This window comes from Nymphalis io, chromosome 16 (assembly GCF_905147045.1).
Source record: "Nymphalis io chromosome 16, ilAglIoxx1.1, whole genome shotgun sequence".
Taxonomy (NCBI): Eukaryota; Metazoa; Arthropoda; class Insecta; order Lepidoptera; family Nymphalidae; genus Nymphalis; species Nymphalis io.
This window is the reverse complement of record NC_065903.1, coordinates 8431826-8448269: the sequence shown is the minus strand read 5'-3', so window position 1 is coordinate 8448269 and position 16444 is coordinate 8431826. Positions and strand designations below refer to the sequence as shown.

Here is a 16444-nt window from a genome sequence, read left to right as displayed (position 1 = left end):
CCCCTCACCCCTCCTTCCCTCGATCACCATCCACCACTACTTCATTAATCTGATTTGTTTATGGTTTAATTGTTTGTATATTTGAAATGTTTGTACATTTTACAGAATAACTAACACTTGTATTTATCTGTACAATAATATTATTTCGGAAACGGATTTTAAATAAATAGTACCCAACAATAAAAAATAATTCATAAATAACTCCAGGTATTTAATTCCAGGTACTCTTTTAAGAAATTACTTTGGAATTATTTCAAATTTGAATGTAAAACGAAATAACTATTACTTTATTTTACCCAGTGAAATATCATTTAACATTTTGTATAGCCAGTCTAGATTAAAGTCAATATTAATCTGTTCAGGTTGGTAGGGTAAGTGAGCTAGTGTATCTTTCATAATTGGCAGAAATTCATCTTGGATCCCATGACTTGCAGTACAATGACGGCATAAGAAATGTAATTGTACAGGCAATATAAAGCCTGTGACTATAGATGAAATTGTCTATGATTTCTTTTCACCGGGTAGCTAATATGCTTGTTTGAGTTCCCTAAAAAAAATATTTACTTGGTGGTAGGGCTTTGTGCAAGTTCATCTGGATAGATACCACCCACACATGTAAGTGATGGTGAATATTTTTTACATCGCCAATATCAATGAGTGATGGTAACAACTTACCATCAGGTGGCCCATTTGCTAGTCCACCTACCTATTATATAATAAAAAAAGACGAAAATTATAGTATTCTTATATGAAATAATATGTACGTATCATAAAAATGACTTATACTAATCTATTAGAAATATAAATTAAAAATAAATTGTTGAAGCGATTCGTAATTTGTATTATTGAAAAGAATAACATTTCACATATATTCCGTATCTCTTTACAGGAAAATGCGCCAAACAGATTATCAATAAACATTAATGCGAACATCTCATTTCAAATAAAATCTCCTGGGAATATCACTTGATTTTCATTCGGCTCACATTTTGCGAGGCATTCATTCAATATTTCGGTATAAAATGTATTCAATATTCGATATTAATGTATTCAGCAGCGCCGGGCCGCAATTTTCATTTTGTAATTTTTACCGAGTGCGCATTCGGTAGCTGTCAACATCTCAAAGAACCTTAGGTTCTTTATAATCAACTTATTGTTTGGCGCAATTTATAAATAAATAAAATATAAAAAATTAAACCTATTTGTCAGAATCTACTTAAATAAATATAACAACGCTGTAAGAGACCTTTTTTGGTTTAGGTATTTATTAAAAAATTGTTTCGGAAATATTATTATGTGCAGATGTCAAATCAAAATCAAAGATTTTTGTCTAAATATGTTTTGTCTTGTCTGTATTTTAGCAAAATATCAATAAAGGTTTATCATTAATAATAAATCAATTCATCGTTATGCTTCGTTCCTACTCTGTCCAGTTTCGTTTGGATGGACCGCCTATTATTCGCCTATTATATTATTATATAGATCGATATTACCGCCTAACATCAATACTTTGTATTATTATGTTCTAGTTTGAATTGAAACTAGTCGGAGTTATTACAAGACATCACAGATCACGTGTTTAAAGTCGCATTGACATTGAAGAAAAGTTTTATAATTCCTTAAGTGCCTATGTAAATTGACTGTCTTCCTAATTTTGCTTACAGTAACAGCCTGTTAATGTCCCACTGCTGGGCTAAGGCCTCCTCTCCCTTTTGAGGAGAAGGTTTGGAGCTTATTCCACCACGCTGCTCCAATGCGGGTTGGTAGAATACACATGTGGCAGAATTTCAATGAAAATAGACACATGCAGGTTTCCTCACGATGTTTTCCTTCACCGTTAAGCACGAGATGAATTATAAACACAAATTAAGCACATGAAAATTCAGTGGCGCTTGCCCGGGCCCGAACCCGCGATCATCGGTTAAGATTCACGCGTTCTTACCACTAGGCCATCTCGGCTTTGCTTACACCTGGAGTCAAATAAAAAATACTTTTTAATTAAAAAAAACTATAAAGTTAAACATGTAATGTTTACCGCACATAGATAAATCAACTGAAAAGTATCTCGATGTTAAATAAACTAAACAATCGAAAATTGTTATATAATTATATATAATATTAGATATTTAATTATATTATTATTAGTTAATATTTTTTTCAGCACCAATGTCTATGGGCGATGGTGACCACAAACCACCAGGTGGCCCGTGGCCTCACCACTAATTTTATATAAGTATATAAAAATATATTTGGATATAGATTTTTTTATAAGAGACTTTCAGAGAGGTGTTATGAATGAAGAGGTTTCTGCTGAAATAACTTTGTCTAGCTCACACTGACAAAGTAAAAAAAAAAAAATCATCTGTATCTATAGTATAGTATAATGTTTTGTTGTTTTTTTCTCAGTAAGGTGTTTTTTCGTAACCTATTGTCTTGCCACTACAGTGTGACACCGTTAATTAGTTGCTCCGTGCGTGTCGCGGGCTCCAGCGAAGTAATCAATCTTGCACCTGGTTTTTCAAGGAATTAGTGACAGTTGAAACGTTAATACAAGGTACAATGTATATCAAATGATAAATTGCACTGTTTTGTTTATACAATCTGAACTATTTTTTTTTTTTGAACTCAACGATTACCTACGTTACGTTTTTTTGTTTCTGGTTTTCAATTATAAAACTACGTCGTAGTCAGTTTAGATCATAATAAATAAAGATGCTGCGGTGTATTATAATATAAAAAAATATTTGTGCAATTTTGATTAGTTCATAGCAGGATTTTTCTCAATACAAGAACAATTTAGTATACTTATTTAATTGAACACTGAAAGACGAACTTTATATAAAGAAAATGAAGAGAGCTAGCGCCTTTTATACATGCTACACAAAATTGACAAGAATTAATTGAAGTTAAAAAAAGGAACATATCCAGTTGTTTCTATAACGAGTAACCATGCCTTACCTTGCGGCCTCACCTACGACAATCATCTCTGTAGTGCATTAGTTGATGACGTCACGGGCTGGCGCTCTCGTAGCGATTATATGAGCCACATTGTCACACGGTAATTCGCCTTAAAAGATTGGAGTACCATTTTATAGCTAAGGTGAGATGCGAGACACTTGTTTTTTTTTTATTATACTGTTACAGTGCCTGAAGAAAACAGCAATTTGCAACATTACTGTAATGTGATAAAACTTTAATTTCAATTTCTATTAAAAAAACCTATTCATACATACATTTAATTCAATTTCAATTATTTAGATACTCAGTTAATACTTCCTGTGACAGTAAACGCCTATAGACGTCATTACAATTATTTAGTTATTGTATCTAGTGTAGTTTCCCTGAAAGGAAAGTGTTAATATTTTGATCTTAAAGGTAAAAAAATATTTTTTTATTTCATATGGAAACATAAAGAAAGTATGATAAAAGGCTTAATAAAACCTTTGAGGTAAAGATACAAACAAACTCGTTGCAATTTTCTATGTTATTAAGCTTCGCTATTTGTGTTATACAGTAGAAATAATAGAATAGGCACAGATAGAGTAAAATGTTATCTTTTACTTAAACACTTTTCGTTTTCGTTACACAGTACATACTCATTTTATCATTTAAACTATTATTACATTCGTAACTAAGAAGTTAAAATCCATTCTCATTTGAAAAGGATGTATCGAAGATGAAGACATTTATTATTAATATATTATATGAATATTACTTTCATTTTTTTATATAATATGTTATATATATAGTGTACAATAGACGGACTTAATAATATAAACCAACTTTGCAATAAGCTGTAAATAACGTTTTTACTAGTAGGTGTTCGGAATAAAATTAATTTACAGTTATATACACTTGCTTAAATATATATAAGTACATATAGCATTTATACATATAACATTTATAAATATACTATGCCATAATAGATATATATAGATATGTTAGGGGAAATTAAAAACGGTCAAGTGAGTTCGTCGTTTAAAAGCGTCACGCAAAAGAGCTTTCCTTTTGACTGATGATAATTTATTCTAAAGTCTCGGCAAAAAAAAGTTTGTGAACTATTAATCATTTAATTTTAGAACCAACTAATATGAATCTAAATAAATATAATATTATACAATTAAATCATTCGTCAAAAAGTAATTCATTTTCATTTTCTAATTTTCATCTACGTTTTTAAAATTAAATACAAGTCCGTCTCGAGAATTCTGCAAACAACAAAAGATCAGGTAAGTACATTATGTTACAATACATTCAAAAGGACTAAGCAATCGCTAAGCGAAAACAAGAATAAAACATACAGAATAGCATTGTGGAAGAATGGAAATTTTATAATACCTAAAACGAATGACTGTGCAAGGCCATTGTTGTACCCACAGAATATCCCAATTACGTTGCGGTGGAGAGAATATAATCAAAAGTGATCCTCCGGTAAGGACAGAGGGAATGAAAATTTTTAATTTCGAATGCAGTTTGTTAAAGCGCAGAATACGCTCCGGGAATTTTTAACTGAAAGTGGATAATGTATAAAGAGACTTTTGTTCGTATCTGATCATTATTGTTGGTTTGTTTTCACTTCGAATGTACCAAAATCGTTTTGTTCGACTTTACATATCGAACTTGTATTGTGATTCTATTTAATATTTTATCTTTTTATTGTGAAAATAAAAATTCTGAGCCATAACATGATGCCATGAAACATATATATAAGAACACAGTTTTAAATCATAACTTAAATTCGTTATATATAACATAATATTTTTATAACAATGTAGGTACTTCTATATTCAGATTAGGTTTTCATAGTAGTGCATATTAATTTATTAATATAAAATCAAATTTTGGTCAAATTTTGCTGTTCTCCAAAATATATTCGAGCTTAAATCTATCTTTGAATGGGATTTCGGGTAAATTTTCCAGAAGCACCCCTGACCAAAGATATTTCAGTTTCAGTGAGGGCGGGCGGCGAAGGTAAAAAGTAAAAATTTCATTTCGTTTCACCACCTGAAGTACTAACCCGATCCGTTTGATCTCAGTTAATAAAATATATGTACGCTTCGCATACAAGATTCGTTTTACTGTTCTGCTCGCTTATGTTTACTGATCTAAGATTTTTATCATTTTTTTTATTGCAAGACAACAATTTTAATAAAAGAATTAGTGGTTACTTGTTTAATTTTTTTTTTCATTACTTAATAACAAAAATGTGTGATAAATATTGAATTGGATTTTCCTAATGATATTGGGAGGTTTAATTATAGGTATTGTATATTTTTTCAGTAGAAAAGCACAGACAGTATTACTTTGTATACAAGTTACCTGAATAGTTTCCGCATTCGATACGAATGAACGGTAACCGTATTCGACGGGCCGTGGCGGACGGAAAAACAGGTAATCCTTTAATTAAAGCAGTGCGGTCACGGCAAAGACAGAGTCCCGTAGGGTGGCTTGACATAACGAGAAATAGAGACCTGTAAAGATATTTATATGATTTCTCTTTGATAGTTTTTGTTCATTATATTCTCTTCCTTATAAGACATTCATATTCGAAATTTAAAATTATGAAAAATAATTATAATAAATTGCTTGACTTCATTGTATCATTCTTTATCTTTAACATTAATTACATTAAGCTTATACATAATAGGAATATGTAAAATATATAGTAAATGAAAGTAATGCAAAAAAAAATATATATATATATAAAAGATAAATATCATTCAGTCGTTCATTCATCATGTTTTGTAAACGAATTAATGTTTTTTTTTAATGTAAATTTTTACATCGCAAATGCTCAGTAGGTGTAATGGCTATAATGTAAATAATTTTTATAAAGGTGGAAATGGAATTCCAAATTTAAGTCTTTACTAATGTTTAATTTATATAATAGAATATTTTAATAAGAACATATTATTATAAAGTATCTGTTACACATAATTGGATAGGCTTGGATCCTCATTATGTCATTAATTAAAACATTTTTAAGAAAAAGAAGTCTTCTTAAATACAAATTATGGCAACCCTATTTAAACTAATTTCTATCAGCACGGTTCATTTCGAGTAATTACTTTTACGCTTTACTTTTGCGGAGTAATTTACAAACGTTTCTCTAGATTCAAAGTTATCTGTGATTCATTTATCTTAATTAAAATCACTTCATTGGCTATTTTAGGAGACTTTTACACTAAAACGTTTAGAAATTGCTCAATGAAGATTACATGAATTCTCTGATACCTTTTAATAAATGATGAATTTATGTGAATGTTAAATTCGTTCATAAAGTGTTAATAAATAGGCTTTGACTTGGTAACCAGTCTGGGTAAGTGCCGACCGCTCAATAATTATTCTAATTACAAACAGTTTTCCAGTGTTCCAGTTTTGTAATGAGTGAGCTGGTGTAATTACAGCTACAAGGATGTAATATATGTGTTCCCGTGGCTTTGCTTGTGAGCGAAGATGACTTATATTCATCATAATAATTTCAAATTGTTAATTATTTTTTTAAATGAATTATGTTGCATTTTCTTTTTAAACTTTATACAGGGCAGCTGTATGATTCTTATAATTTACATTTGTTTGCATATAAATAAAACATATTTAACAATTACGCAAAACCTTAATAATAATTTTGCCTTTACGTAAACTAGCACAGCTTATTACTGTTTTAATTAAATGACATAATTATATTAGTGGAATTGCTGTAGCGATGCTACGATTTCAAAATCGCATCAATTTCCATTAGATTCGATAACTTACGACAAGCTCCCTATAGTGTTTAACTACAAATGTTAAATGGTTACCTTTTATTATTGATTGTGATTTCTTATAATCAAAGTGCGCCCAATTAATGTCGTTCAGTTATTGATTTAATGATTTTTTAAATTGGTGTGATGCAAAACCGTAAAATGATCAATGAAATTAAAAAAACACTGATTTATTGCATGATCCGAAACAGTTGATAATAAGGATTAAAATCTTAAAAGTAATGATAGCGATTTTTTAAGCAACCTGATAAATGATTGCTCTACTCTTAATAAAGCTATCGCAGTATCATCTTTTAAGCCTTTTGGACTTTCATTTGAATACCAAGGCAAAGATTGAAAGTCCATCAATTGAATATTATTATTTTTAAATTAATATTGGATAAATAATGATAAGTAAAATGTTTAATCATTCGTTAAATTATTTACTTAATCATTTAAAACTCGGTAGCCTTAACACCTATTACTAGCTACCTTAACACAGTTACTATCGTATTTCTTCTAGCAAATAATATAAGTAATAGTAGTAATTTTTAAATTATTAATTTATAATTATTTATTTTCTAATGACCAATGATTTTGTCTTTTGGAAAATTTATTTAAAAAAAAAAAAATTATATTATCTGTCTTTTTTGTTAATCAATAAATTGGTCGTTTATTAATTATTCTAAGAGCGTAATTGAAAATAGAATACCGTATAAAATGAATAATTAATCCTGATTAATTATTAGATTAAAGACACTACCTGTAGTGTAGTAATTAATTCCGTAAGCCCTAATCAAACTGTAATTAATTAGTCCGACCGCACGCCGCAAATCCACTAATCCACCACCTCTATGGTATAAAATTAATTACTGCATAAACTGTCTGAAATGAAACTTAATAAGAAATTATTTTTAAACATAAATTTATTTATCATATACATATACTTATCAAATAAGGCCTACGTATATTGATTTTTAATTTCTCATTTAGTAAGTATTCAAGTGGTTTGATGTGTAGGAAAGTAAATGTAAATTAAATTAATAATTTATTATTAATAACATTATAAATATAATATTTATAGAATCGTCTAACGATTTCACTTTTTATGGTGATTTAGATATTTGTATTTTCTGAAAAACACGAATTTATTACAAAAAAAACAGACCATTTAGATTATTGGAGCCGTGCAGGCATCATTTTTATAAGCATCTTTGCAATAATTTATTAATAATAAAACTCAAATTTTAGTTGGATGTTTAAATCCAATTCAAGTTTTTGGGTATAGCGTTAAAGTTTAAACAGAAACGCCTACCCACTGGAACACCACGTACCTATATTAATGTTATTTTAAATATTCCGAGAATCATTTACCAAAAACAAAACATAAACATTTTGAGATAAAACAGTGCTTTTTACCAAAAACAAAACATAAACATTTTGAGATAAAACAGTGCTTTGTTTATGCTTATGGATGAGGTACTATAAAATCTCAAGAGTTGATTATAGTAAAACCACGCAAATTGACCACCCCGCACACTCGTATTGAGGCGCGATCATCTGTGAGGGGGCGGGTGGCAATTATTGAGCAAATGTAATAGCGGCATTGTGATAGAGCGCTCAGCGCTGAGCTCAGACGTAGCGCTGATTAGTGAGCATTGACATGAATGGAGTCGAACTTTATTGGTACCGTTTTTACAAGTAAGGTTGAGTGCGCATTGATATTCATGTTATAAGTCATATCTACTGCAGTTCAATACCTATTCCTATTTGTAGAGGCGACCATTCATTTTTTTTTTTGTTTTATAATTATTTACTAATTAAAAACAAACTTGTTTACTTTCTTGATTTATTTTATTTTATATGAAAAGGTGTGATTTGAAATGCAATTAAGAAAAGATCAAATTGAAGGATATCATTCAACGAATATGAAAAACCCAATAACTTTTTATTGGCCCGACCTGGGAATTAAACTCAGGACCTCCGGGTCTGCGGCCTTATATCAAGCCAAGACCAACGAGGCAGTCAAGTTTTTTTTTTAAGTCAAATTAACTATTTTATGAACGAAATGAAATGTTAATCATAAGATACAATATTATATATGTATTTCAGCTCCTGTGACAATAATTAGGTACGCTGGTTTTTCTCCGTACTCAAAGCGGAACCCCTGTATAATAAACACATACAAAGTAAAGTATTTATTTAGTATCGATCCCCGACTATAGACATCTACCATCGCTATGACAAGCTCCTCTTTTTTTATGAGATATTATTGCTATTTTTGTATAAAACTTTATCCCGACGGTTTGTATGTTTCAGCTTATATGTCAACCTCATTTCGTATTCATCGGGTATATTACATAATCATGACATAAATACTTACCAGTTATTAAGTTTAATTATAAAAAAAATGTCATCAAAATCGGTCGGTTTTTGAGATTCTCGAACTCACAGTTATGATAATTCACAGTTTAAATATTTTATTTATCTGTGTTCTATCAATTCTACGTATTTTAGATATATTTATAATAATTACAAAACAATGACAATACAGCACATCTCCAACGTAATTTCAGTTCTTGATTATATTTGCGACGAGCCACGGACACGCCCATTCCATCCCCTATTATATTAATCGAAGATAACAAAAACGACCAATGTACGTTAAATTAAATAATAACTTTAAACTCTATTCTAAAACGAATAAGAGTTGATTCTCTGTAAACAATTATACATTATGTAATCACATAGTCCTGTTCTGTTTTGATTTGTCCATAAAATAATACACTTTGAGCTTTGTCTGAGATTCATTGGAAAGTAAGTGATGTTTTAGCATTCAATGAATTTAATTAATTAAGGCATTAATTATTATTTTATTTTCTATATTTAAGTAATTATAATATAGTTTAATTTATACATATATACGATTTGCATTTACAATTATGATTTTTTAACATTATAATAAGTATAACCTTAGGTAGTTTCAAAGAGAAGAATACATAAATAGAATTCAGTAGAGGCATGTTATTGTGTAAGAACAAACTCGAGACTCACCGCAAAAGTCGGTCCTTTATTTGACGGTCGTCGAAGACCGTAATAATCACAGCATTTCAGTTGTCAAAATTTCACGCGTGAGTAATGGTGGCAGAGCTTTGTGCAAGATCGTCTGGGTAGGTACCACGCACTCATCAGATACTCAACCGCAAAACAGCAGTACTTGGTATTGTTGTGTTCCGGTTTGAAGGGTGAGTGAGCCAGTGTAATTACAAGCACAAAGGACATAACATCTTAGTTTCCAAGGTTGGTGGCGCATTGGTGATGTATGTGTTGGTTAATATTTCTTACACTGCCAATGTCTATGGGCGTTGGTGACCACTTACCATCAGGTGGCCCATATGCTCGTCCACCTTCCTATTCTATAAAAAAAATGAAGTGAGTTCTTATAGAATAGCACTGCTGATAACGAAATGTAATACATACTTCTATTATTACAATTGTTTGTATTTCTTACAAACCCTATTATTATTTCTCATTTCCATACTTATTTTTTCCATACCTATAAGTGGTCAAATAGGTCAAATAAAAATGTTTTAAAAAAATCTAAGTGAGTAAGTTTTTAATAAGTAGACTATATTTTTTTCATTTATCTAATGTTACTACAAAACATTTGCTTTTAAATACAATTAAGTAGAGTTTGCCTTTAAAATTAATATTAAGGTAAGTAGTACTTATACACTTATAAAATTAAAGACATTTTTCATATTAAATCGAATATATTAAAATGTACTTTTTATTCCAATATAGTTCTGACAAGTAAGTTTAATCAAACGCTCACTTTTGCTAAAACTAAACATTTTAATACGAACAATACGTTCATCATTACCTGTATTTCTCGGTTTCGCTTTTGAAAAGAGTTCCAAACAATTTCTCGCAAAATTTTTATTCTTTGAATGTGCAATGCGAAACGTTTGTATATAAATGTACAATGGCGAAGCGCGTTACTTGCATTGCTAAGAGGTTCTATTGTTTAATGCCACAATTAGTTGCGAATTCTGCTCCGAATGAAAGAAACTGCCCAAGTCGCCGACTGGACATCATAGCGCGGCACAAACGTTTTTGATATTAGCATACTGTATCTATTTGTATTATTGACGAACCTGTGTCTTGCATCGAGTCAACTTTCGATGTGATCTGTCATGGTTTTGACAATTCAAACAGATTCAATTACATGAAGTAAATAATTCAATTATGCCACTTTTGTTTAAAATTATAAATTCCTTCACAAAAGGTACAACGCTAGCGAGAGATTAGAATAGGTTAAGTCTAATAGGTTACTTTGGCGTTTTTATACATTTTATTTGTCATATTTTCAGTCAAATATAAAACAGGTATTTGAGATATAACAGCATAAAATACCAAAGAGTAAAATACTCTTTGGTTTAAAATATAATTAAAGCTTAGTTGAAATAACACCGGACGCTACAATCTTACTCATTTTGTCTCAAAAATAACAGTAAAGTATCAAAATGTATTCGTCAACGTGTACCATATTTGGGCGGACGGACAGCGCTCAAGGTGGCCGTTTTCCGAATACCTGTCTAACAATGGGATATTATGGAGTGGACTGACGTGACGTATCATGGATATGTCTTACATATAAGCTTTTTTTATATTACAAAATACAACTATGGCATACATAAGAATAAACATATTTGATAAATAATACTAAGATAAAATATATACACTTACACCAAACCTAAATTTAGTTTTTATAAGAGGATTCTATTATTTTTAATGATGATAATTATTATGTTTCGTTTTTTACAAAGCCAAATACTACCATTATCAAAATGCTATTTTGAAAGTAGAATGATGACGTAGAGGTTTGGAAAAAATGACCATATTAATTATTTAACAGATAAATACAAAATCGCAGGCAATTGTTAGTATTATAAAGTCGAGTCCATTCTATGACATGCGTGCCGTTCGCTCATATCTGTAATGCAACTGCCAAAACAATGATCAATTTAGCAATCACGCTCTGGCGTTCGCTTCTTTACTCACGGCTACCACTGAACCTAGGGCTGGTCAACCCTGTATTTCGGGAAAAAAATATGGTCCGTACCCGTACTTATTTTTTTAAATTCATATATTTGATTACATATTCCTTTTAACAAAGTACTTCTCTTTGCAGAAAAAAAGTATCTAAATAATATAAAATAGGTTATACCAATTGCTTGTATCGTTCCATCTCTAATTATTATTAGTATAGCTTGTAACTCATCAATCATAAACGTTGCCCTTCTAATTCGTGTTAATATATATGCAAAAATTGTATAAATTATTAAAAAGAAAAATAATTAATTTATACAAGCCAATAGCCATACTATTACGTAAATAAAATTAAAAAAAACCTTAATTCTTAATAAGTAATTGAGGTACCACTTCTTCTTTTATTTTATGAACTGTGTGCTATCGTATACCTGTGTGTACTTTGTTGGTGATTTAATAAATAAAATAAATAAGTCAATCTCTTTATAAATTTCTGGATAATTTACATTAAAATTAAGAAGAAAGGTAATTCTTTTATAATTTTAAAAATAAATTTATTTTATATTAAGTCATTTGTGTGTTTAGTAATTGAATTACGTTTGTTAATCATACAACCGGAAGTTGCCTACACCGAATTGATGGAGCTGGATTTTCAACTTGAGATTACGACGTTTAATTATGAGAGACATCCCTACATCCAAAATATGTCTATTTCACATTCACCTAGCCTCTATTGTTATTAAGCCAAAAAAGTTTCCATATTTCCATTGTTATGCTCTTTTGTTTTATGGAATGCATAGGCTTTATATACTCGGTTTTTATATAAATTGGGAGAGAGTTATACGGCACATGAATTTTGGACATCAGGTATATTTGTACTTGTTAATACAAACTTACACACACTCTGTGTGTGTAACATATCCAAATGTGTATATATAATATATATCTGGTTTATTGGCAATATTGAAATTGCCAATAAAATTACTAATATGTTTTTCTTTTGTTCTGAATGATCTGAGTTTTATCTTAAAAAAATAAACGATTGAGGTCTGTCTATTTATAATTACTAGCCGCCCGTTCCGACTTCGTAAACGTAATATTCATACAAAATTAACCCTTTAATTTTTAATTTACACTTATGTTCAAAATTTCAGTTGATTAAAATTTTATTTTGGATATAATTTGGAAAAAATCCGTTCGTAGTGAGCGTCTACGTCACGAAAGGAATAACTATACTAAATGTCAAGTCAATAAGACCTTTAGTTTCGGAGATTTCGTGATAAGACAGTCAGTCAGTAGTATTTCGTTTAATATTTCAATTATTTGTTTAAATGAATTTCAATTGATAAACAGCCTATGTATGTATATAATTATGTACAAATAAGTATATAATTTCATTAATTATACAAATCACCGAAGTGAAATCTGTCGTATTCTTACTCATAGTTTCTAAAAAAAACGGGGCGCAGGATTACTATGTTTGTATATTATTGTTATGTAGATAACTAAAATAAGTATACTGGGACATATATACTTACTCATAGTATATATATCATAGGTTTATTTAGTCTAGTCTAATAAAAAGTAAAAAAGTTAGTGGCAAGTAATCTAAATATTGTAGGTATGCATTCCAACTATTTAAGTCACGAGCAAGGCCACTTTTTAAAAATGCAGCGTAACTATACAGTAACAGTTAAGTAGCAAACCTTTAAAAACCCACTATGGGGCAAAGGTCTCCTCTCCTTTTATGAGAGTGTGGAAGTTATTCCACGGTAGTCCAATGCGAGGAGGATTAAAATGTAATAGAATTCTATTCGAAACATGCAGGTTTCCTCGCGATGTTTCCTTATACCCCGGAGTACAAAATGAATTAAAACTAACAAATTAACATGAAACTCAGTGGTGCTTGGCTTGATTGGAACCTGATATCTTCTGTTTAGATCCACCTATTTGCTTCACCTATTCACGTTATCCACTATCCAGTCCACGGCTCTAAAATAATATTGTGTGCAAAAACATAATATACGTTCTACGTGCATATGGATATTAATATGCTGTTTGATTGAAAATCAAGCCGACATCGATTAAATTATCATAAAGCAAAGTTGTTTATAATCTACAATTATTTTCTTGCCAACATCAAGGTAAATTTATTATAGTAACTATGTATGAATAGTTTTAGTTTAAGCAGTATATGTATTCGAGTTTAAGCACTCGAACAAATTATAATTACACGACAAAGGTTTCTATAGAATTAAGTATAGCCCTTTTGTATATATATATACAAATAAATATATATATTTTATATATATATATATATATATATATATATATATATATAATAAAATTTATTAACGATAATTTTTATTGATCTTCATGTAACAGAATTACTATAAATAAAATAGTATATGATAATATGAAATATATAAGAACCAAGGGTTGTGTTAGAACTCGTTGTTTAATCCATTTAATTTGTGATTCGTATTCGAATAGTGGCAGCATAATAAATCATTAATAATAATATGAATTCTTACTTAGTGCTGTTAAATATTAAAAATAATTTCGAAAGGTGACAATAACAAAAACGTTCTTTGTAAGAATACTTCACGGTACACGATCACGTATAGCGACACACAGTTATCGGAGCAAACCACACATATACGACCTTAAATAATGAGGAAGCGCATCTCATCTTCGCGACGGTAATTATTTCTCATTCTCAGCATCCATCTACCTGCCGTGATGAGGTTGCACTATGCATTAGGTGATGACGTCACTAGTTGATGAGAAACTGGTGCTATTACTATAGCCTATTCCAATAGCAGTATTAGTATAGACAAATAAACAGGTTTGACTTTGAATTGACATGATATAAAATAATCTATAAAAATAAGTAATTAAATATGTACATAAATTTAGTAACTGATGTACTATTATACTTTTTAATTTAACTATATAGTTTTTGTTTAGTTACATTTTTTTAACCCAATTCTGTTAACAATTTACTTTACAGTTTAACAGAATTAACAGATTAATTAAATTATTGTTTTGTGTAACAAGATATATAGTAAAAAAATAAAAACAAAATATTAAACAATGATATGGTTATGAAAAAAGTTATTTATTTTCATAATAACACTACTCTTTTTCTATTGTTTTGATTATTGGTGGAATTCAGATGTTGAATGTGAAGCTCAACAAGCTGCCTCACCAAGTTTGTGGTGTCGACATTGGTATGAACAATTAGTTCAAATACCTTTAACTGTTCCAATGCTTTCCAATCATCCTTATGTTTAACGGCAACATTAAAAAGTTCGCTTAAAACCTCTTTAGTTTTCTTTATCATGCTTAAAATGAAACCAGCTCTGTAAGGCTCTTCGTCTCTATGTTCTTCTTTTAATTTTTTAATGGATGTTATTTTTCTTTCAGTGTCGTGTACTGTCTGGTCGACTAGTGTAGCAATTTTACTTTTAAGCGTTTCATCCTTTTCATTTTCATTTGCATCTTTATCTTTAGATCTGAATTTAAAATCAGATTTTACAAGCCAAGATCTTCTGCCGGCTTTGGGTTTAGTAGACTTGTTTTTGAATGAGTTATCCAAAGGCTTTTCTATTTCAATAGATTGTACGTCAATATATTTTAGTCCGCCTGAACTTTGTATTATATGTAAAATACCTACAAATCAAAACATGTTTCATATAATAAATGTAGGCTATATTCGAAACTTTTACTTTTTAAGACACCCTCAAGGCGCAGAACGTTTGCTGTGATAGGTCAGCCCTCGTACATCACGAAGCATTTGTAAGCGGACATCATTATGATAGAGAGCTGATTTATCATGGGTCGCCTGGTACTCAGCCAGGAGCTCGAAATACAAGGATAACAAAGTGTATCCTAAATTACATAATCGGCAAAACAATTTTATTTCATGATTACATTTTAAAGTTACTGGTTAAAGTTTAGCTTACCGAAATAGACACTGAATTTTAACAACATGCTAAATTAAACTATCATTTTAAAACTAATCAGTTTCATTTACTATAAGCAACAATTTCATAAAGAATGATACTATTACTTGAGCAACGATAAAAGTACATATTTGCGCATTTCCTCGTAGTGCGAAAGTTTTACAATTAGATTTTAGATGCTCGTAATATTTGTTATCGCTAATACTTATTACTAGTTACTTTATTATGGTATTTATTAAGGATTTAATAGAAGATTTCAATTAGTAAATTATGCGAATATTTTCTACCAACATTTTTGTTTATTTATGGGTAAAGAAACCTAATTGACCCAGGGTTCTAAACGTGAACAATTTATAGAGTAAGATTCTAGAGAACACATTGTATCATTTGAATAATGCTATGAATTTTTCAATAAATTTGTTATATATATTGCTGACTAGTCTAAATGAAGGCCTCTTTTAAAAGTAACAGATTATACAGCCCTATTAGAGCAACCAAATCGCGTTCTCTATATCGCGTTATAGGTACATCTTCTCTAGCTTATGTTTATAAAATAGTTTTAGATGTGTCCAATAAAGTAGTCGATTCTATTTATTTAAAAAGATGGAATCTATGGTTCTGTATATGTTTTAAATTTTAATAAATATAATTTTTCGAAAACATGAGTGTGGTGACTTTTGC

General features: G+C 29.7%; 1 protein-coding gene across 2 annotated transcripts; it reads right to left on the bottom strand.

Annotated features, from left to right (window-relative positions):
* Positions 1 to 14897: 14897 nt before the first annotated feature.
* Positions 14898 to 15917, bottom strand: LOC126774251 (uncharacterized). Of its 2 annotated transcripts, none has more exons than XM_050495677.1 (2): positions 15871 to 15917; positions 14898 to 15470 (listed from the first exon to the last, which is right to left on the bottom strand). In XM_050495677.1, exons 1-2 carry the CDS (start codon positions 15890 to 15892, stop codon positions 14923 to 14925), a joined length of 570 nt encoding a protein of 189 aa, XP_050351634.1. In that variant the 5' UTR covers positions 15893 to 15917; the 3' UTR covers positions 14898 to 14922. The 2 variants fall into 2 exon arrangements, with proteins under 2 accessions (XP_050351634.1, XP_050351633.1); XM_050495676.1 differs by having other exon boundaries at positions 15764 to 15913.
* Positions 15918 to 16444: the final 527 nt, after the last annotated feature.

Excerpts from the sequence above, each read along its gene's own strand:
- LOC126774251 (XM_050495676.1), bottom strand. The coding sequence starts at position 15,791 with ATGTTGTTAAAATTCAGTGTCTATTTCG. Across the intron at positions 15,471-15,763 it reads AAAATTCAGTGTCTATTTCG|GTATTTTACATATAATACAA; the intron begins GTAAGCTAAACT and ends TTTGATTTGTAG.